The sequence below is a fragment of the Lycium barbarum genome, chromosome 3 (assembly GCF_019175385.1).
Source record: "Lycium barbarum isolate Lr01 chromosome 3, ASM1917538v2, whole genome shotgun sequence".
NCBI classification, from domain to species: domain Eukaryota; kingdom Viridiplantae; phylum Streptophyta; class Magnoliopsida; order Solanales; family Solanaceae; genus Lycium; species Lycium barbarum.
Window position 1 is genome coordinate 124722568 of NC_083339.1, and position 22557 is coordinate 124745124.

Genomic DNA, 22557 nt, shown 5'->3' on the forward strand with positions numbered 1-22557 from the left:
AAGTATTATATAATATTGAGTAAAATGTTTGATAAGTTTTGATTCAATTCAAGATAAAATGTATATAAAAAATAGTCAACACTAGGGATGTTCACGGTTTGGTTAAAAACATATCCAACCCGAAAATCAAAACCAAACCGATATTTACTTGGGTAAGGTTTGGTTTGGTCTTGAATTTTTAAAAACCGGTAATATTTGATTTGGTTTTGAAAAGCAAATCGAACAAAAAATCGAACTGAACCGAACCGACAAATTTATACATAATTTTTACAATTATATATATACACAATATACTTCCTCCGTTTCAATTTATGTGAACTCATTTGACGGGGCATGACATTTAAGAAAAAGTGAAGACTTTTGAAATTTGTGGTTCAAAATAAGTCTTGATTATTTATGTGGTTGTAAATCATTTCATAAAGTAAATTTGTTTCCAAATTAGGAAAGAGGTCATTCATTTTGGCACGGACTAAAATGGAAATAGGTCCACATAAATTGAAACAGAGGGAGTATTAGTTTTTATAAATATTTTTAAATAATTTATATACTTTTTAAGCAAATTATTATTTATCTCTAATAGGCTAATGAACTTTATACTGTAAGCCGATTTTAAAAAAATCATGAATTCAAACTCATTTATTTAAAGAAACAACTATATGAGATTTTCCTATATTTTTTTTATTTCTTATAAACTCTATTCACTTAATTAAAATCATAAATCTTAAGACATTTTGTCCATAATGCAAGAAACCATAGCTACCACAATAAAAAGGTAGTAACAGATTATAAGTTGGAAAAGGAAAGAAAATTCTCTCCTAATTGTAGGAAAAAACATGAAAGAGAGAAATACCGTTAATTTTCTTGAAAATCGACCCAAACCGAACCAAATCGATTACAACCAAACCGATGGATATGTATTATATTTGGTATGGTTTTAATAATTTTAAAAACCGATTAGATTAGTTTGGTTTTGGTTTTAACTTAAAACCAACCCAAACCGACCCATGAACACCCCTAGTCAACACTATGGTTGATTTTAATTGTAATATTGAATTATCTCAATTTAACTGAGTATTAGATATGATTGAGTAACAAGAAGCATGTTCGGATCTAATTTAATCAATCTAAAAAATACAGTGGATGTACCAAGTAGTCAACACCAGGGGTGTGCATAGTTTGGATAAACCCGAAATTCGAACATTTTGGACTTATATTCTAAAATTTTCAAATTGTGGATTGGATTTCAAATTTATTTTTTAAATATTTTGGATTTTGGATCGGATTTCAAATTTGAAACTTCGGATATTTGGATATTCGAAAACCGAATTTCTTATACTAAAGCCTGCCCAACTATCCTTTAGCTATCGCATTACCTATATGTCAATCGAATATGCCAAATAAAACTATTACTAAGTTGCTTGTACGAATACTTTATTTATATGATTGTTATGGCAACAAAGAACTATGTATTAAGGCAATTTGGTATGAATATTTTATTTGGTTGTTCATTTTGTAAGAAGAAGAAGAAGAAGAAGAAGAAGAAGAAGAAATTCAACTTATAGGTCGAACCGAGAATTCGAATTATCCAAACCGATTTATCCGAAACCGAACTTAAAAAATTCGATCCAATCCGAACGTAATTGGATCGGATTCGGATTACATTTGGCAAAATTCGAAAACTGAAATTATAATCCAGAATATGCTAAACCCGATCCGATCCGACTGATGAACAAACCTAGTTAATACTATGATTGATTTTAATTGAATTGAATTGCTTTCAATTTACCTAAGTATTATACATGATAGAGTGAAATGTTTGCTAAATTTTGATTTAATTCAATCTTTATTAAAAAAAAAAAAAAGATGTAACAAGTAGTCAATACTATGATTGACATTAAAGTCAATTAGCTAAATATTAGATATAATTGAGTAACAATTAACAAGTTCTGATTTACTTCAATCAGTTTTCTTTTTAAAAAACAACGGATGGATCAAGTAGTCAACCTTATGTTTAACTTTGAATGAAAGATTTAATTTGGAAAAAAAATACAAATAAATATTATATATGATTGGGGAACAATTAACAAGTTTTTATTTCATTTAATTAATTTTTTAAAAATGGCAAACAATACATGAAACAAGCAGTCAATATTATGATTGACATTAATTAAAACATTAAATTACTTCAATATAGCTAAATATTATATCGAATTGACTAAAAGTTTTTACTAAGTTTTGATTCAATTCAATCATTTTTCGTATAAAATAAATGAAATTTTGTCAAGAAGTAGACATTTTAGAGGGAATAAAAAAATATTTATAAAATATCAATTTATGATCTCTAAGTGTTGAAAGAATAAAAAGATTAAGCATGCTAAGTGTAATAAATATTTTGTCTTGGAGGGAAAAGATTTGGTGAGAAATATCAATTATGGAGCCAAATCTCATTAAGGGTACAAGAGTCTTTTTATAGTGGTTGTGATGAATTGTGACGTTTATATTCTTCACTTAAAAAAAAAACCTTTTTAAATTTTTGGTGGGCCCCACTCTTTTCTCTTTTTATTCACCCCAAACCAAACACTTGCTCCTCAATTTCCTCTTCATCTTATTCTTCCTCAATTTCCTTTTTCCTCTCCTCTTTAGCTTTCTTTGATACTTGTGTGAATTTATCGTAAACAATGGGGGCTGAAGGGGCAGAGAAAAGCACAATTATATTCACATACGGAACACTAAAAAGGGGATTTTCAAATCACGTTCTCTTACAAGACATGATATCCAATGGCGACGCTTCTTTCCTCGGCGTACACCAAACCGTCGATAAACTCCCTCTTGTTTGTGGGCCCTACAGGGTACCATTCCTCCTCAATTTCCCAGGTTCAGGCGAGCGCGTGTGGGGCGAGCTCTACGCGGTTTCCGCGCGTGGGCTGATTCGCATGGACGAATTAGAAGGGATTACCAAAGCCCATTATGAGAGGCTCCCCATCAAAGTCCGGCCCGAAGCCCAGCCCGATGAAGTGGTTGCGGAAGCGTATTATGCGCATAGAAATTATGCGGAGGCGATGTGGAAGAGGAATGGGGAAAAGGGTTATAGTGTTTATTCTGAGAAAGAAGCGAAAGGCTATGTGAAACGTAAAGAAAGGCCTCAACATTTAACATTCTTGGAGCAGATTGGGATTTTTATTTCTTCTTCATCAGATCAAAAAGATAACCCTAATTCTTGTTATAGCAAGAAAAATGTTCATGCTGCTCCTCTTCCGATTGATGTTGTTAATCATTAAATTCTGTTTTTAATTAGGAAGAACTGATAATTATGGGTTAATATTGTCTTTTAAGTTTTGTTATTATGGTACTGATAATAAGTTTGTTAGATCACAGATGTTGATGCTGAAGGTGTGACAGGTTCTTTGTCTGTCTCTGGAAAACTGCAAAAGCAAATGATTTGATCTCTTTGTACTATTTTGTGATAATGAGTTCATTTGCTGCGTATGAAACGACAATTTAGCAACACTGTCTTTATGGTTTTCCATGTTGGTTGATCATCTGCATCTTAATTCCAATTGATTGTGGGACAGATAGGCAGAGTTATTACTATATGATTTTACACGACAAAATCAATGTCAAGGCCGAATAGCCCATAGAGATCTACTAGTCAATTGTCAAATATGCTTGGTCAACGGTCAGAGGGTTCAAAATAGCGTGTTTCAATACTTCTACGTTTGTTAGAAGGTATAAGTTGGGATATCCAGCACTAATTATTATATCATGTTTGGTAGAAGGTATACCTGAGATAAATTTATACCTTGTACTAAACATGGTACAAAAATTAGTGCTGGAATATCCCAGCTTATATCTTCTTATCCCACTTATACTGAGATTATTTTATACCGGGATTATTTTATACCATCTTTTAGATGATATAAAATAATCCCAATAAATAAGATAAATTAGTCCCGGAATTATAATTCCGGAATAATTTTAACTATCTACCAAACGACGTGTCTAGACGAAATCCAGTGGAGTAAGCGGGGCAGGATGTTAAATGAAACAAGTAAAGATGTCTATTGAACTATTCGGCCTTAAATTTAACCGAATTTAAGTACCAGTCAAGACAATATTAAAGTTTGATCTTTTAATTCAACAATTTTGTCTTGAATGGTTGCTATGATCGAACTATAGTTTAATCGCAAGCTAGTATATTTCACTATACCTGAAGTTTCTTAATTTGACGAGGGAATATTAATACTCTAGTGACTCTTAAATTCTCTCAAGAACCACTTAATGATCGAATTATACAAAAAAGCTACACCTTCATTACTTTAACCTTATAGAGCTCTGTCTCTTCAGATGTATGTTATGTTTATGTGCTTGTCCTTTATTTATTTCTGTTGTTAGCTGATTCTCTGATTCTTTTTTGTTAGTCCATCACTATTTTTCAATATTAATGTATAATTCTGAGTATGAGATGATGCAACCTTTTGTCTTTAATGCACGACAGCGAATAATTTAGTGTAACATTCATTCTTCACCGCCGTTGTCTGCTGAAAACTAAAGCTAGTACTGAGACTTTTGTTCAGCCCTCCTATCTAGTAAAAGCCTTGACGTAATCAATATAATAGTTGAACTTGCTTTATTAAAGAAGGGGAAAAGTCTCAACTAGCAAACTATTACTATACCAAATGCACCCCGCGAGTGGATTAGTTGAGTGATTAGACCAACACTCTAAACGAGAGTAATAATATCACAGAAAAAGTAGTAGCAAAAGTATCAGGGGAGAAACAACCGTATGGCGTAGTTCATTTAAGAATCATTACTATCAAAAACGGGTTCAAAATTTGAAGTTCATGAACTTTTACTCTTGATTAAATAATTTTTATATTTTAATTTAGTGAATTTCTTAACACACTTATGTGCATTTAAGTTCATAAGAATTCATAGTTCATAGGCTAAATTTGCCTCGAATTAATACCAGGCCAATGACATAATAGCGGGCACAAGTGGGAGCAAAATAAAAAAAGAGGAAAATGAAGTAGAAGGATTCAACGGGCACCAACTCCGACAAGTAAACCTTCTTATTACGGCATAATCACACACAGTGCAACAGATTCAAGCAGAATCAGATTGTAGCAGAAGGTCCCACTTAATATACTACTCCATTTGTTAGATGCGTTTCAGTTTAGGCTTGACCCTTAAACTGATGATGGCATTTTTGTGCCTATATGTATGTATTAGTAATAAAAAATAGAGAATATTTTATTCGGTTTAAATAAAATAAAGACAGAAAAGACAATATACTGATGCCATGCCTTTGATGGAATCCACGCATTTTGCATCACTCATACAATAATAACAATAAATTTGCCTCAATACTAAATAAATGGAAGTCAGCACTCAGCAATATGAATCGACTATATCGCTAGTGATGCTTGAACTAAATAGGAACTATTTTCATTTGTTAATGCCCAAGCTGCCCTTAACAGGTTGATGCCTTGAAGAGGTAAAAGAGATAAAGTAATTACTGAAACTTAAGGAAAATATTGGATCAAATTTTGCAACCACAAATTTTTTACCAACTATTGAATTTATAATAAAAAATGGTAGCCCAAGTTGATACACCAGGGGAGTTTGTTACTTAAGCTAATAAATTAGACATTAAGTCACCCTGACTTAGAAAATTCTATACAGCACTCAAAGCTTGGTCAGCAATGTCTGTAAAATGGCAACTTATAAGAGCATCAACTAAGGCCAGGAGATATGTACGGTACGTTATCTATTTGTAGGCAAAATCAAACTAATTTTGGAATCTATTGTCCTACGTGCCAAGGTGATGCGTACACTAATTTGTACAAAGAATGACAAAAGAGTCATTTTTGTGTTCAAGCAAAGCTTGCGCGGTAGAAACAGAGCAACTTTATGTATTGCGGATACTAGAAAGACCACTGCAAGTGCTAATATTTGGATTCTAACTTTAATATGTCTAAATATTTAGTGATTTTCTTAATACAAATACAAGTTTGAGCAAAAGCTATTGGGTTCGGTCGAACCCGCAGCTAGACTTCTAACTGCGCACACCTCGACAATTCCTTCATATACATGACTACCTGCTACCTCCCGCCAGCACAAGTACTAGGTCATTATGATCTCCAAGGCTGAGGCAAATGAAAAAAAAAATCACTCCGTATTTTTTGCCTCCCCAGAAATTTTGAACCTGACAATTCATTACCATTGAATACAATTTTGTTGGTACTCCCTGTTGCTATTTATCATGCAAATATAAGCTGATATTTTAATATGGAGGATTGGAGGTCATTTAAGGAAATCTGAATCTCACTGCTATCTTCGAGAAATAACAATATATCCCCAAACAACCCTCCTTCCTAATAAAGTAGAACCAATTAGGCTTTGGCGGTTGTTTTTAAGTGCAAAATGTTCGAATAAATTATTATATTGAGTTTGGTAAGATGTTAAATCAAGTTTTTAAGTCACATAAAATACAAAGTTTATATGAATTTGAATAAGATGTCGAATTAAGTTCCAAACTATATAAGATTGCACATTGTGTAATATGACTTTGAACTGATTTTCGAAATGGATCAAGAAAGAAGATCAGTTTATTGGCACACAGGGAGTAGTTTGAATAAGGTAACTTTGACCATCTAAACACAATAGAACAGGTCACATTTTGATGGAACATAAACCAAAATGGGATGCAAGCATAAAAGGGAGAAAACATATTAAAATCCAATTAAATGATGCATATTATCTCTGAGAAAGGGGGAATAAAGATGAGACTTTCTAGATATTAATAAAAGTAGCTTCTGGCATCAACTTTGGGTTAATCTGTTAAGTCCAGTGAGCATTCTCATACAACTGACCCAACTTGCTTTGGACTGAGGTGTAGTAAAAGTAAGATTCAATATTTAATGTTACATGTGAATTGACACAACCTTGAGGAAGGAAAAATGTTAATAATCACATTTCCAGTATACTTTTTTACAAAGTCTACATTTTACAAGAGCTTTAAAGGGAATTCAGTAAATACCAAATCATGATCACTGTAGAAATTGTCTGAATTGCATTAACACATTAGGTAAAGATATCCTGTCAATTACATACAACATGGTTGCTCTGGAAAACCTTTGAGCGAGATCATGAATATTCAACTTTAGGACATAAATCTCGTCACTAACAAAAGGTTACTACCATAAACATCTAGGAGGGTAAGCGATGTACCAAAGGAAAGACGAGTGTGAAGATGATAAAAAAGATGACCACCCTCTTTCATTTGTCCATCAACTTGTTAAATTCTGTTAATTGCTCTGACCTGCATGGTTAATTCACTATCAGTGTTATGACACGAAACTACGAAAGGAGTAGAATCGATTCTCATTTGATTTTATGGAATGAAAATCAACAGCAAAGTTGCCGCTTGATATGCTACATCATGAATTAACACTAAATTTAGGTTTTATTACAAGATATCTTATGCAGAACATTGCTCAATTCTCTCATATTTCAAAATGTAGTACGGTAAACATACAATAAGTGATTATCTGTTTGGAAATCCAAGAAGTAAGCAACTTTTAACAAAAGAGCATCAAAAGTCGGTCAAAGGCTCAAGTTTTTGTTACACATCAGTCGTGGCTAACTCTTAACTTTAGAAACACTATTTTTCTGGTAAAGACAGCTCCAACAGACATATCTAATAAGCCAGAGAGAATGTAGCCTTTTTATATGGATGACTCCTCTGTGCTCTTAAGTCTGTTTCCAGTGTATTAACACCATTCATTAAAAAAGAAAAAAGCCAGACAAGAAAGAAATTTTGTGTAAATAATTGTTTTGTCTGACAGTTTTTACACCTTCAGAGTCTTTACCAAATCTAATAGAGATTTTTTTTTTTTTTTTAACCATCCGGTGTTTGGAACCCACAAGCCCGACTAATCTGGATTCACACCATAGAAAGCCCAATATGGGGGTATTTAGGCATTCCCTACCAAAGAGGACACCATTCCCAGGACTCGAACCTGAGACCTAGGGGGCGGGGGGAACCTTTACCATTCGACCATACCTTTGGTTGTTATCATAGAATTTTAAGACATGCCAAAATAGCTTAACACCTTATACAAATTTGTAGCACCACGAAGATAGTAATTGAAGAGAACTGCTAATTACAACACAGATCCATCTAATATGCACCCAAGGGTGTGGCCCAATGATCAATGAAATGGGTTGAGATTTACGAGGTCTCAGGTTCAACTCTCCGGCGGAGGAAAAAAACACTAGGTGATATCTTCCCATCTGTTCAAGCCTTGGTGGGCAAATTTACTGGGAGGTAGCAGGTACCTCGTGTAATTAGTCGAGGTGCGCACAAGTTGGCCCGGACACCACGATTATTAAAAAAAAAAAGCATCTAATACCCTCTCCACCCCCCTAAAGAATGTTCATAGTATTCCTTTACAAGGGAAAAGAAAAAAATTAGTCACAATATAACAGGATATTGCTCTTTAAGGGTGTATTCGGTATTGAAGGAAAATGTTTTCTTTAAAAAAAGGAAAATAAATGAGTTTCTTCCTTATTTTTTTGTGTATATGAGCAAAAAGTATTATTCTAAAAGCATTTGTATATAATCTAGACAAATACTATGGGAGGTGGAGGTGGAGGCAGGGGTGTGGGGTGGTGGAGATGGGGACTACATGGGTGGGGGTAAAGATGAGATGTGCTGGAGGGTGGGGAGAACACAATCAATGTAGAATACCACTAGTGGAACTTGTTTTCCCTACTTCCACTAGGGAAGTCATTTTCCTCATTTTGAAGGAACTTGTTTTCCTAGAGAAAATATTTTCCAAAAATTTTGACCTACCGAACACACCCTAAAATTGTCACTAAGTTTCTAGTCTGCAGATTGTTTAGAGCCAAATGAACAATTCCATTTAGTAATCTGAACCAAACACTCACCAGACTGGATCCTGACTTATTCCAAGCCCATTACAGGTAAGTATCATCCCTTTGAATCTGGCTAGATATTCCTGTATCAGACGACCAAGTAGTCAGAACGCATTGTGAAAACATCATAACTCAAACAAGGGAAATTAACATGATGGAAGTGTGAAAGTCCTTACTGGCAAGGTGTAATTATTTATCTCATAGTTTCCATTTAGATCATAGTCAAGTCTCTTATCAGAATCACTTAACACTGCAATAAATTTAAATTGGTAGCTATTAGTGACTGCATAATGTAAGTGGTGAATAATCGCCCATTAACAATACATTGTTATGTTCCACTTGAGGCTCCAATATTCTTTTTCAGTCTAAATTCAAAAAACATTGTGCAACAAGTATAAAGTTGGCCTCCAAATTAACAAGTTTCTAATTCTAAAATAGGTACGCAAATAGATTTCAGGATTACAACTCAACATACAGATTGATAGACCATGATAAATTTGTTGGGAGAATTTGATGCTGGCAATACAATTAATATAAAGCTACTTCAAGCAAACAACATCGAAACCATTGTTTCTCTAAACATCTAAGTAAAATAAGACATCACATGGTGTTAATGTGAAATTATCAAGAGATCAGATTAAGTTCTAGCTAAATCATGCAGGACACTTAGCAATTATCTGCATCATATATGAAAATATTACCCAAAACTAAAATAACTACCCGAATAAGCTTCATTAATCTCTTGAAATTTAGCGGTTGCTTCATCATTACACTTGTGTTTGTCAGGATGCCACTTCTGCGCATGTCAATCAACGTGAATGATATGACTGCAGTCAGGAACACGCTGTCTTAAATAAATGTATGCTTGCACAAAGAGGGAGGACGAGACAGAGAGACAACTCAAACATAGAGGAGCTGTTGCAGGTGCTGCTCAATGAAATATGGATGACTAACCAGTGCAAGTTTTCTATAGTTTACTCTGATCTTCTCATCGGATGCATCATATTCTAATTCAAGAATCTTGTAATAATCCTTAAAACAAGCAAAAGGTATATGGTCATGAGATCATCAAGCATAATTAGGAAAACGTATGACAATCTATAATCGTTTACAGCTAAAAGAAAGTATTTGGAAAGAAAAGAATCTCCTTACCACAGAATAGATATGCTAATTCCTATATACCAGTCATATTAAGGATGAAAAAGAAAAATCCTGATGTTACTCAAATCTTAGCCACCAAGAAAACTGGCAATGATTCTTTAGAGGAAACATAATACTACCATAGATTTCCTTTTTGTTTAAGAGTAGGTATGCGGGCAGTGGCAAAGCCAAAAATTTAAATAAGGGTATTTACGATGTACTAGAATGTCATCGTTGAGATTTGAACTTGCGACTTAAAACAACTTTTGAAACCCCTTTACCTCTACATTTGCGTCTTCCCTTATGTCAGGGGATTCAACAGTTTATATATAACCAAAAACATTTTTACCCTATTGCACAGTATAATTTTTTTACGAAGGGGATTCAATTGAACCCTCTTTCCTCCTACTAGCTCCACCCCTGGATGTGGGAGAGTTATCGGCCTTTTTCCAAATCCGTTGCCTAGATCATAATAAGGAGTGACCTAAAACGCATTGAATATAATGCCAATGGTTGAAACGAGTAGAACAAACCCGAAAATATTCGACACAGAGAAAACATAAAATCGAAAAATAGAGCGCTTGCTCCAATGAAAACACTGGTTTCAAGAGGTGTTTTTAAAGCATTTTATTGCTTCTTTTTCTGCAGTGGTCTGAAGGAAATGGATCAGTTCTAAAATGATGGAAAATAATTTACTCATTCATGAATCTCAATCCATCTCTGGATGATCGTAATTCGTAACAGTTCTCCACATATGAAAATAGCTAGCAATAGCCCTATAAATAATAGTATCAGACCTACTTTGAGTAGAATCAAGAAAACATATTGCTAAAGAAACTAGCAAATATCAAATCCTAAACAAGTTGCTATGAATTAGTCTTCCAAGATTGCAACTGTAGTAATAACAAAGAGCAATTTCTTGTATTGTGGATATATAAAATGAAATGGTGCTACAACTATGAACCTAGAGACATTTCTACACAATAAATAGGGAAAACAAAAGGGGGCAAATGTGAAGAGAATGAAATAGGAAAATGAAATTGAAGAAGAAGAGTACCTTGTAATTGTAGGTGGTCTTAGTATCGTCTTCCATACGGCTGTAAAAACTAGTTCTTTACTGCTATTTCAGTATAATGTTTATTCTTTTATACTAGAAACTTTGATGTGATTACTCGACAAGTAGATATCTAACTGGAGATATTGACAAAAAATATCACAAAAGGACATAAAATGCGTGGAACAAATATCTTTTTGAGTATTTGAGATTTTTCACCCTATGAAAAATATGGTTGAAATTTAAAGGAGACAGAGACAATCATAAACAGACGACAGAGACACACTCAATTAAGAAATGAATTCACTTTGTTTTCAAGATTCTTTTTTTTTTGGGGGGGTCGTTAAAGTTATTTACTTTATGAGAGATGAACTGAAATATTTCTTGTTTTCTGTATAGAAAATTTTAAACAATTAAACAAAAAGAATTCTTGTGCAATCGCCTTCTCTCTTGTTGAAATACTATTTGAACTGGGATAGAAAATTTAAAAAGCAAATGAACAAGTCACAAAAGAAAACTGTTAATTGTGATTAAGTGTAAACGAACTACGTTATTAGTAAATTTGTTACAATTCAATCAAATAGATAGGAATTAGGAAGATTAAGGTAAAATTAGGGTTCCTAAGAGGTAAAAGATCAAGAATCACCTCTAAACTGAGTATCTTAAAGCAAGAATACCATAGAGAGAGAAAGACTCCTATTCAATTTTTCTTAATTACAAATATACAATACCTAAATCTCCTATATAAACAAACAAATAACTTCAGTTTAGACAGTGACAAGACGGTCCAACAAACAATTGGATATTGGATAGGAAGGTCCTTTACACTTTATTTGGATGGTTGTTATATAATTGTATTGTTTTGATTAACATAACGTTTTGATATATTGTACCATTTCTCATCGTTATATAATTTAAAAAAAAATAAGGTAATGATAAATCAAAAAGAACATTGTATTAAGGATAGGAAGGTCTTACGTAGTTAGTCTAATATGAAGTCACCTTTGCTATTTATTTACAGTCGGGCTCCCAAACGACATCTGAAAATGGGTGAGAAACCCAAAAAAATATAGGAAGGTTGTTTATTGTACGATAAATTTAGAAGTTTCGACCTCAATTTATCGTTGTGATATTTTTTAAAGTTCCTTTCTCAACAAGATCTTATGTAACTTCAAAATTTTATTCAATGTGATATTTGTCATGAATAACATTTATCCGAACATTACTTCCAGTTATTGAAAATTGGACTATTACAACGTTGGCTCGTGATATGTAATGGTCCCCAATGCAGAGAACATTTTGGTCCCAGGTCACATAAATATTTTGGCTATTTTCGTGCTGTGTCAGATACAACCAAATGCCTAATCATTGGCTTTGAAGGGCAACACCCAGAGGTAATAATCTCCGCGAATTCTTTGGACATCAAATATCATTTCAATATTTCAAATACTCCATTTTATGTGAACCTATTTCCTTTTTAATTTATGCTAAAATGAATCACCTTTTTCCTAATTTGAAAATCAATTCACTTTATGCAATGATTTTCAACTACACAAATATTCAAGACTTATTTTGAACCACAAATTTCAAAAGTCTTCACTCTTTCTTAAATGTCGTGCCCAGTTAAATAAGTTCACATAAATTGAAACGGAGTGAGTACTAAATATTAGCTTCTCGACACCAAAATATTTATTTCAACATTTTAAATACCGAACCTCAATATTTGCAAATGCTGAAATTCAGTGTTTGGAATATTAAAATACGACTTTGAGGACCCTTAAAAAAAAAAAAGACAGCCCAGTGCACTAAGCTCCCCTATGCGCGGGTCTGGGGAAAGACCGGACCGAATTTGAGGACTATTCAAGTGAAAAAAAAAGTTTCATTAAACTTCCTCACATCCACCAAAACAAAAGCTTCATTTCTGCTGGAAATTTATATTTTGTTCTTGTTTTTCCAAGCTCCAGAATTAAACCTCTCCAAAAGTTTCAAAAGACAATAAAAATCTGGTAATACTAGAAAATTCATGATCTGTTTACTGTTTCAATAGCCCCATATTTCCTCTGTATACTTCCTATGATCATTAGGAGGAACACAAGTTCTCACATAGTAGCTTCTTCTATATCCTCCTCAACAGGCACTGGAGGCATTTTGTTGCCACCTCTCAGCCCTGAAGATACTTTGTCAATAGCATTATTCAGTTGATCTAACTTCTTGTTCAAAGTCTCTCTAGTTTTCTGCATATAACAAGTGATAGAACAAAATTATAAGCCTACCAGCATATTAGTAGAAAAGTGCTACTTGGATACAGAACTGCAAAGCAAAGAATAAAAGTATCATTCTCACCTCTAAACCTTCATCATAATAGTACATTGGTCTCTTGGCTTTCCGGAAACCATATTCATCTTCATTGAGCAATGATCTCCGTATCTAATAACACAGATGGTAAAAAGGGAACACAAAACTATATTAGCAAGCATAAACCCATAACACTTGAGGGAAGCCCAGACCTTTCAGGAAATAAGAAAGGATGATGAGGGATAAACAGGCATCAAGAATACATAATAGTACTACATGTGATCATATGTAAGCTGTATTCAATTTAGAAAACACTCTACTTTCACAGAAGGGGTTTACAACATGTTACTACAAATAAGTAGTTCCCTAAAGTTGAAAATTAGCTTTCCAAATAGGGTAAACTAAATTTGCAAAATGCAGTACTTCATCAACGAAACAGTAGCATTAACTCTAGGAGTCCTTGAATTAGCGATATTTCCTTTACTGAATAGGAAAAGTACATGGTTGTCTTAAGAATATTGGTACCAATTGCAAAAGCCGCTTATGGAAGAAGTTCTGAAGAAATTTAGCTCCTTTGAAATCGTAACAAAACCTCCTTGATGTCCTCCAATGGCATATTTTCGCAGTTCATAGGCACATTCAATACACATTAAGATTGACAAATTGGAGTTATCATAAAATATTTACACCAAACAGTCACCTATACACTGTTTAACTTGCTGATTTCTTATTCATCAAATCCATGTGCATTGAAAGATGAAAACTGGAGAGTATCAAAGTCAATGCTCATCAATCCGCACAACGTTTCCTTTTTTTTAGCACATGGCCAGTGCGAATTCATATAGTCGACTCCAACATGTTTCGGGCTGAAGGATACTTGTTGTAGCCTTCTGAATTCAGAAAAGACATCAAAATGATAACGGAAACACTCAATCCAGTGCTTCAAAATGGAGAAGTTTCTTTCTTCTCCTCCAATCCCTGGCCTGCCAACTCAGTCTTGAAGAGATAATCTTATCGATCTTTAATTTGTTTTAAAACAGCTACTAACTAAGAGACCCAATCACTTAAATGACAAACTGGAGATTTGCGGATTCCACATACTAATTTCTAAAGGAGGAAAGTTTTGGATCCATCCATGCATCAACCTCTGATGCTGCTAATAAAGACACATCTCTATGATTGGACATATTATATTTTTTTTGAAATTGGTAACGACTATGATTGGACATATTCTATTAACTATATATCTCACAAATAAAGCATAAACTCAAATCCAACAAGAAAAAGAAGAAATAGATAGGACATCAGAGCAAACCACGACTAGTAAACTACAGACAAGACTCCATATACTAAGAACCTCTTCAGCACTACGCCTCTATGTAAGCATCTAGCTTTATTCTATTTGAAAATCTAGCCTGTATAGGATCTGTTAATCAGAGATGATAGACCTAGATGATATTGCATCATATGCACCCTCCTGAAGCTTGTATGTGGTTTTAATGAAGGTCCACTAACCATATCCTCTTCAGGATAATAGCTGGTGCAAGCCTCCCTTATCAAAAAACCACAGAATCATGCCTAGTATGGCACATACATGCTCAGCATGACTTCTTTGACCCAGAGAGTAAGAGACAAGTCAGTTAACAATGTCTACCATACCTAACAAGCACATTAGTGTTACGGATTCAGATTTCAAGTTGATACCAAGAGACAACACTATAATTACCTGGGGAGCAAATACATAGCCAAGTGTTCCAAATATTGCGCCTCCCAAAAGGAAACCAGCAACAAAATCGCCACCCCTGCCACCTCTACCTCTTTGATCACTGCATGCAACGGGAAGAATTGAAAATACCAATTGAGCATACATGGACAGGTCAGTGACAACAACTTCAGAAATTGTAATTACATATGATTGGATAAGTAATTAAAAGGTATTGAGGGAAATTGACTCAGCAATATCATGCGCTAAACGGCTCCATATGTCATCGTTAATCTAAACAGGTAGTGTACCCTCAACTACTTTCTTACCAAGTTAGCCTAGGAAACATCACATTAATTTCGAATCTGTGATCCTAAAAAAATATAGCTTTTTTAGTTTTTAAGGTGCATCATAAGTTAACAGGCTAAAAATGAATTCAGAAGAACAAAGAAACATTACAAAAATTAAGCTGAAACTTGCTACTTATCCAAAAGGAATGCCAAAGTGAACAGCAAGCTTCTAATGTGACATTTGTCGTGAGATATCATCTTTGTCTTTATCCATAGTAATAGAGCCCCAGCAACAAGAGTAACTTTCTTGGTGTCTCCTAAATGTGTAAAACCAAAATTACCTTCTACCATTCTCCACTTAAAAGACTCACGGGCATAAAATCGGAGAATCCTACTCAAGAGCCAAGTTGAAGTTCAGCCACCAAGGCAGGTCTCCTAGTCATCAGCTTCTACCTGTTGCAATCTATCTTACATCGCACCTTCAAAAGATCTCATATCTCTCCCCATCAGTCATCTAATATCTCCAGTTAATTGATTCAAAGTTTGATTGAAAGAGAAATCTACTTCGAATTGTAATTTTCTTGATAAAATCTACCTGGAATTCATGGCTCCATACAAATTCAGAAGCCAATAAGCCATGGGAGGTTCAAATTTCAATCAAACAGGTTTAGAATAATGGTTTTCACAAAGTCTCCCTCCAATAAGTGCTACTTTCTGGGTAGGTGAAAGAGAAATCTACTTCCAATTGTAATTTTCTTGATAAAATCTACCTGGAATTCATGGCTCCATACAAATTCAGAAGCCAATAAGCCATGGGAGGTTCAAATTTCAATCAAACAGGTTTAGAATAATGGTTTTCACAAAGTCTCCCTCCAATAAGTGCTACTTTCTGGGTAGGTTTATAGTTATTGCGTCATCTGTGACTGTCTTTCCCATTTTGTTTCTTTTTTCTTTATTATAATTTCTGACCAATGTCTTTCATCATTTCAAACATGTGATCTCAAAGTTTGATTATAGCAAATATTTATCATTGAGAAAATCAGGTAAGATGCAAGTGAATCTAGTGTTCCCTCCTGGCTACCTTATCAAAAAAAAAAAAAAAAAAGTGTTCCCTCCTGGCTAGTTATCTGAAAATGAGAGTGCAAGGGAAAAGCTTCCATTGAAGAAATAATCAGCACTTCCAGTGTCCCACCTTTGCAGAATGTAGTAAAAGCGTAGAGAGAGAAAAGAGAACTGCATCTTTCCAGTTAGGGATTAGTCCTGACTCCTAATTAGGGCACATCACATGCTGATGGTGTAGATTTATCATTTCAGAACTAGAACCTATGAGCACAGAAAAGGAAAGGAACTGATCTCTCTGGAGTGTACATCACTCGGTATATGCAAATTTCCACTTATTGTATCACACCTATATAATTGCAAGTAATGAGAAAGAATTACAGAGTGGAAGAATCCAAATCATCAAGTCCATGAAGAGAAAGCAAAACAACCGGTGAGAACATTAACCGAAGGTTGCATATAGTAGCAACAAAATAGATAGCTGGGAAAAAGACATGCAAGTTAGTTAACAAAAAGACATGCAAGTTAGTTAACACCAAAAGTTTAAGAGCCTATAAATGTCTACCAACTATGCCAGGTGGGAAAAGGAAAAGGAGTTTGTATTATATCGAAACAAATAGGTTACATAACTCTTTATCACTTGTGAATACAAATGTGCCGCGCATTAAAATTTGACTTCTGATGTAAATAATTTAAGAGGTGGATTGTACAGGTGGCTAGACATACAGGTGCTTGGTAAGTAACTTATCTGCTGGACTTGTAATTATGTTGCTTACTTTCCTCTTAATGGCCAGGACCTGTTTATGATAGGTGCCTTCCATTTTTAAGGAAATGCAAACTTAAAGAGGACACGGGGAGAAGAGACCCAACTTAAAGCAGTCAAATTAAATATATATGACTGTAATTCAGGGCGCCAAAGAATCTGCAAGTTATACAAATAAAAGAACGGCCCCCTTGGAAAGGAACAAGACATCCATTACATTTATTATGAGTTCATCCAGCTCTAGGAACTGCAACATACTTATAAGAAATTGTTAGAGGAAGATTAGAAAACAACCTTGCTAGTCAATTGTTCCTCTTCTCTTTTTTTTTTTACAACAGTAACAGCCATTAGTTATATCTACGCTTATCAATCATGTGGATCAGGCCAAAAACTAAGGACAAATGGTCTCAATTCATTGAAAATAATCAAGAGCAGATTTTTTCTTTATAAGTGGGCAGTAGGATATATCATATAAGAATACACAAATGGAATACCTGTAGTTTGCACGAACAGACAACTTGCTGGTTTTCATTCCTTGAGAGTTTGATTTCCTTTGAATAGCTATCATAGGTGTCTTGACAAACGAGGACGACTTAGCAGACCAAGCTTCGCATGCTTTGACATGAGTCGCACCTAATTTAAATTAAGAAAAAGCATCTCAAACAGATATTCCAATATCAAGCAATAAAAAAAAATGTATCCCTAGTTCACAATCAGAGATCCATTGCCAAATTAATACTAGCAGTTCACCAATACGGCAAGAGATGTTTGGTATTCTCTTCAATCATACAGAACTAGAACAAAAGGATAATGACCAAAAAAAAAAAAAAGATTCTTATTCTAGTGAAGTACTTGACATAGCAGTTGAGGAAACTCCAAAGATGCAAATTAAAACTACAAGGTGAGGGCAGGAGACCAAGTGAACATGACTTTGAAGGATGAAAATCACAAGATTTTAATGAGAAATAACACTTGGGATCTCTACAACAACAACAACAATAATAACATACCCAGTGTAATCCCACAAATGGGGTCTGGAGAGGATAGGACGTATGCAGGCCTTACCCCTACCTTTGTGGGGTAGAGTTTGTTTCGAATAGACCCTCGGCTCAAAAGAAATGAAGTAATACAGGATTGCAAGACAAATAAGACAACACAAATGAAGTAATACACACCGAAGAATATGAAACTATATACTACCTAAATAATACATAAATAAACACTTGGGATCTCTATATATATATCATAAACGAAACAGCCTTAGAGAGTTGTACTTTGAGTTGATTAGCTCAAACTTAGATCTTTATAACTCCAAAAACGAGACTAACAGACCATGAAAGGAAAGATAATGAAATAGAGAGTATTTCTAATACATTGAACTACAAAGACGTCAAGTATTTTTCAGTAATATAAATTTAGAGATCACGATATATAGATTCGTAAAGCACAATTCTAACTTCAGCAACGCCGATAACATAGCAAACTAATCAGAATTAACAGTTTGTAATGACATCGAAAGATCCAAACAGTTTGTACCTGACAAAGAAAACGTCGCCATGAGACCAACAAAGAGATACGAGGCTGAGCAGTTGATACAAACACTGAAAGAACAAAATGATGATTTTCCTTTTTTCTTTTTTCTCTAGAGATGAGATTATTTTTATTTTTTTTAATTATACATGGATAGATATAAAAAGCTCTTTTTTTTTTTTTTTTTTCTTTTTTTCAAAATCAGATAAGGAGCCAATTATATTATACTTGCATACAAGGATAGGTATAAAAACTAATTGTGTCCACTAATAATACACACTTTTAATTATTGTTTCTTATACTACCTCCGTTCACTTTTATTTGTTGACTATACATTTTGCGCACTTTTTAATAAATGATGTCCATATTTTATCATAATACTCATATTAATTGATGTATAATTTCTTAATAAATTTGAAAAATGATGTGAAATGAGTAATTAATGTTAAGGGTAAAATAAAAATAAAAATATTTTTCTTTTGATATGTGAAAGTGGATAATTAAAAGTAAAAGTTTATTTTTGAAATAGTGAACAAGTAAAGTGAACGGATGGAGTGACTTAATCAATCGACCTACATATACCAAAAAGAATTAGTATTTCCAATATTTATTCACAGGAAATTTTAATTGGTCGCTAAGCAATAAAAAAAATAGATTATCTTTTTCTTTGGCCAGGATATTTTAAGGCAAAAAGAAAAGAAAGGTGAACATAGTTCATATCACCTTCATCTTCGCGTCTGGCGATAAAACCGAAGCTAGCACATAGTTGTGGGTACAATAAAAATTTATCCACACTTTATTTATATCAAGTGAATAGATTAATAGTTTATGCGTTTGCATATAAATTTGTAGCATTTTTTTTATCATGATTAAGTAACACGAATTTTTACCTTATTAAATTACTTAATATAAGCATCGAGTATGAATAAATATTTATTATTGTTATTATCGGACATTACAAAGTGTAGTCCACAAACTCATTTTTCAGTTTGCCATACGAGTAAGACAATATTAGCGTATTGATTCTAAATTAACTGGAATAGATTATACGTATACATCTTTTAAATGTGCGTTCCTTCTTTATCTTCAAGTAAAAAGGTAGCAAAATAATGTACGTAATATTTTTCTCTCTCAAAAAGAACGACTAAAATCTAAAGTACAAATATGTGACCGTCCAATTTTAAACTCGCAAGTCCTTCAAGTGCCACGTGTTTGGGGCTGATACTCCCTACAATAATTTTTGGAATTAACTTCACATTTAGTCGTTGAATTTTATTCACTATAGCAATAATATCATAATATTTTTTTCTAATTAAAATAATTCTAGTTTTTAAATGTAAAATCACAAAATTAATTTTTGTACCATTAAAATAAATAAACCATGTGTAAGTTGCTCAGAAACTACAAATGACGGAAACGTCAAAAGTTCCTCACTACGGGTAGTTGTATTTTTTGTTTGTTTCATATACATAATCTTTTTAAAATTTCTTTTGTTTCAAAAGTTTTTCGTCATTTGCGAACTTTAAGCTAAAAATTTGACATTTCGGTCATTTGTGTATCCCAGGCAATACTCGTATACTCCCTCCATTCACTTTTACTTGTTTAGTATTATAAAAATAAATTTTCACTTTTACTTGTCACTTTTAGCATATCAAGAGAAGATAATTTTTTTTTTCTTGTTTTATCCATAGTATTAAATATTCACTTCAAATCATTTTTCAAATCCAATAAATATGCACCAATTGGTAAATTATGCACTTCATTTATTATTTCTTAAAAGGTATGCATAGTCAAAAGTGAACAAGTAAAAGTGAATGGATGGAGTATCTCATTTACTATAGTTGGACAAAAACTAATGGCTTGATGCATATGCAGCCCCCTAAACTTGCTTATTTTTTCATTTTGATACCTCAACTAAGTGTTGTTACTATTGAACCCCTGAACTCGTCCTCAAGTATGCCTATCAAACCCCCTAAATCTGATTTTTATTAGAAGCAGAAATTAAATTGAGGAAATAAGGTAGAGTAATATTTTAGACATGTGGTAAGCTATTCTTTAGATCATCAATGTGTCGCTTTCTGCTGGTTCTGCTCTTCCACCGTCAACTTAATTAAGAGCTATCCTTTTTTTCCCTCTCATTTACTGTTAATCTTAACTAAAAAATGACATAATTAAGTTAGAATATATATTAGTATGTTACTATATTGAAGATGAAATACTATGTAAATCGGATTATGTTTGATAGACACACTTGAGGACGAGTTCAGAAATTCAATAGGAACAATACTTAATTGAAATATCAAAATGAAAAAAAGGAACAAGTTTAGAAGCCGCGTATGCATTAAGCCAAAACTAATTTTATGACTTTAATGTTATGAATAATGTTCAACAACTTTGATGTGACAACTGACAACATATTTTATGACTTTACTAATAGCGGACTCCAGTGGCCCTAGGATTAACCCTAATTTCGATGATGGAACTTTGATAAAATAAATGTTTAAACTCGTGTGCCTTGTCTTAACATGTCTTTTGGTCCAGAATCTGAGTAAATTCCCGGAAAAGGTCACTCATAGTTTAAAAATTATCTATTAATATCATTTGTTTTTTAGGATATCACTCAACTCATTATTATCCTCAAAATATATTAAACACACAAAACTATCTCTCTCCTATTTAACATGCTATGTCACATTAAAATTCTATGTTTTTATTAATAAATTTATTTATAAGACATCAAACCCATTTAACCCTATTTTTGCTCATGAGAGTCCTACCAAACCCATTTAACCCAATGACTTCTAGATCTAATGACTGTAAGTCTGTAAACTGAAATTAATCACCTGACATTGGCAAAACTTCCTCTTCTTCCATAGTCTCACTTATGATATAATTTATGTAGTTTGTTAAACTAAAACTTGAAAATATAAAGTGTAAGAATTTAAAATATTCATAAAGAAAAACTTTAAAAACAATTTACTATGTTAAAAGTGCGATTTTCCTACCCTCTGTTTGGATGGTTGTTTCCCGTGGTTCATCAATGTACAGTATGGTATGGTACAGTATGGTGTTGTATTGTATTGTACTATATTAATGAATACAATGTTTGGATAGACTGTATCGTTTGTCGTGGTTTAATAACATTTGTATTGTTTGATTTGACTGTATGGTACTGTATAATAACTTGTAAGTTTACTAAAATACCCTTAACTCTTAATTAGAAATAATTTATATATATTAATAAAACTCAGGTAAAGAATAAAATAGGAACTTTAAAAAATAAGTAGGTAGTGGGTGGGGGAGGGGTGGGTGGTGTGAGGTGGGTGATTGTGAGATGAGTAGGGGTAGGGGGTAGTAGGGTGGGGGTGAGTGGTTGTGGGGGTGGGGTTGGGTGGTGGTGAGGGGTAGTGGGTAGGGGTGGGTAGTGTGGGATGAGGGTGGGGTGAGTTGTTGTGGGGTGGGGTTGGGCGGTGGTGAGGGGTAGTGGGTGGTGGTGGGGGTGGGTGGTAGGGCGGGGGTGGAGTTGGGGTGAGTGGCGGGGGGTGGGTGGGGGTGAGTGGTAGCGTGGGGCAGGGGTGGGGTGGGGTGAGTGGTAGGGTGGGGGTGAGGGTGGGGTGGGGTGGAGGGTGGAGGGTATAATGGAGAAATGAAATACGTAATCACGGAAAAACCATCAAATCCGTGGTTTCAAAAATTAGGATTTTTCATGGTTATATAACCATGGAATGAACCACGGGTTTACAACACCATATCACATAATTTTAAGAACAATGGAAACAAACAT

At 33.7% G+C, this 22557-nt stretch overlaps 3 protein-coding genes across 4 annotated transcripts; 1 reads left to right on the forward strand and 2 right to left on the reverse strand.

The window, feature by feature from the left end:
• Positions 1 to 2577: 2577 nt before the first annotated feature.
• Positions 2578 to 3505, forward strand: LOC132632264 (putative gamma-glutamylcyclotransferase At3g02910). The gene has a single exon (XM_060348125.1). The coding sequence runs from the start codon at positions 2679 to 2681 to the stop codon at positions 3276 to 3278; it is 600 nt and encodes a 199-aa protein (XP_060204108.1). The 5' UTR covers positions 2578 to 2678; the 3' UTR covers positions 3279 to 3505.
• A 3440-nt stretch (positions 3506 to 6945) lies between these two features.
• On the reverse strand, positions 6946 to 12011 carry LOC132632266 (uncharacterized). Of its 2 annotated transcripts, XM_060348128.1 has the most exons (6): positions 11138 to 12011; positions 9895 to 9972; positions 9661 to 9736; positions 9117 to 9190; positions 8953 to 9023; positions 6946 to 7321 (listed from the first exon to the last, which is right to left on the reverse strand). In XM_060348128.1, the coding sequence occupies exons 1-6, from the start codon at positions 11171 to 11173 to the stop codon at positions 7279 to 7281; spliced, it is 378 nt and encodes a 125-aa protein (XP_060204111.1). In that variant the 5' UTR covers positions 11174 to 12011; the 3' UTR covers positions 6946 to 7278. The 2 variants fall into 2 exon arrangements, with proteins under 2 accessions (XP_060204111.1, XP_060204112.1); XM_060348129.1 differs by lacking the exon at positions 9895 to 9972 and having other exon boundaries at positions 11138 to 12009.
• Positions 12012 to 13031: 1020 nt separating this feature from the next.
• Positions 13032 to 18937, reverse strand: LOC132632265 (uncharacterized). Its single transcript, XM_060348127.1, has 5 exons — positions 18780 to 18937; positions 17738 to 17876; positions 15156 to 15255; positions 13478 to 13561; positions 13032 to 13368 (listed from the first exon to the last, which is right to left on the reverse strand). Exons 1-5 carry the CDS (start codon positions 18799 to 18801, stop codon positions 13234 to 13236), a joined length of 480 nt encoding a protein of 159 aa, XP_060204110.1. The 5' UTR covers positions 18802 to 18937; the 3' UTR covers positions 13032 to 13233.
• Between the last annotated feature and the right edge of the window lie 3620 nt (positions 18938 to 22557).

Excerpts from the sequence above, each read along its gene's own strand:
- LOC132632266 (XM_060348128.1), bottom strand. The coding sequence starts at position 11,173 with ATGGAAGACGATACTAAGACCACCTACAATTACAAG. Across the intron at positions 9,737-9,894 it reads ACTATAGAAAACTTGCACTG|AAGTGGCATCCTGACAAACA; the intron begins GTTAGTCATCCA and ends TGACATGCGCAG. Across the intron at positions 9,024-9,116 it reads TAAATAATTACACCTTGCCA|GAATATCTAGCCAGATTCAA; the intron begins GTAAGGACTTTC and ends CGTCTGATACAG.
- LOC132632264 (XM_060348125.1), top strand. The coding sequence starts at position 2,679 with ATGGGGGCTGAAGGGGCAGAGAAAAGCACAATTATATTCACATACGGA.
- LOC132632265 (XM_060348127.1), bottom strand. The coding sequence starts at position 18,801 with ATGGCGACGTTTTCTTTGTCAG. Across the intron at positions 15,256-17,737 it reads TCTGTTCGTGCAAACTACAG|TGATCAAAGAGGTAGAGGTG; the intron begins GTATTCCATTTG and ends CGTTGCATGCAG. Across the intron at positions 13,562-15,155 it reads GCTATGTATTTGCTCCCCAG|ATACGGAGATCATTGCTCAA; the intron begins GTAATTATAGTG and ends CTGTGTTATTAG.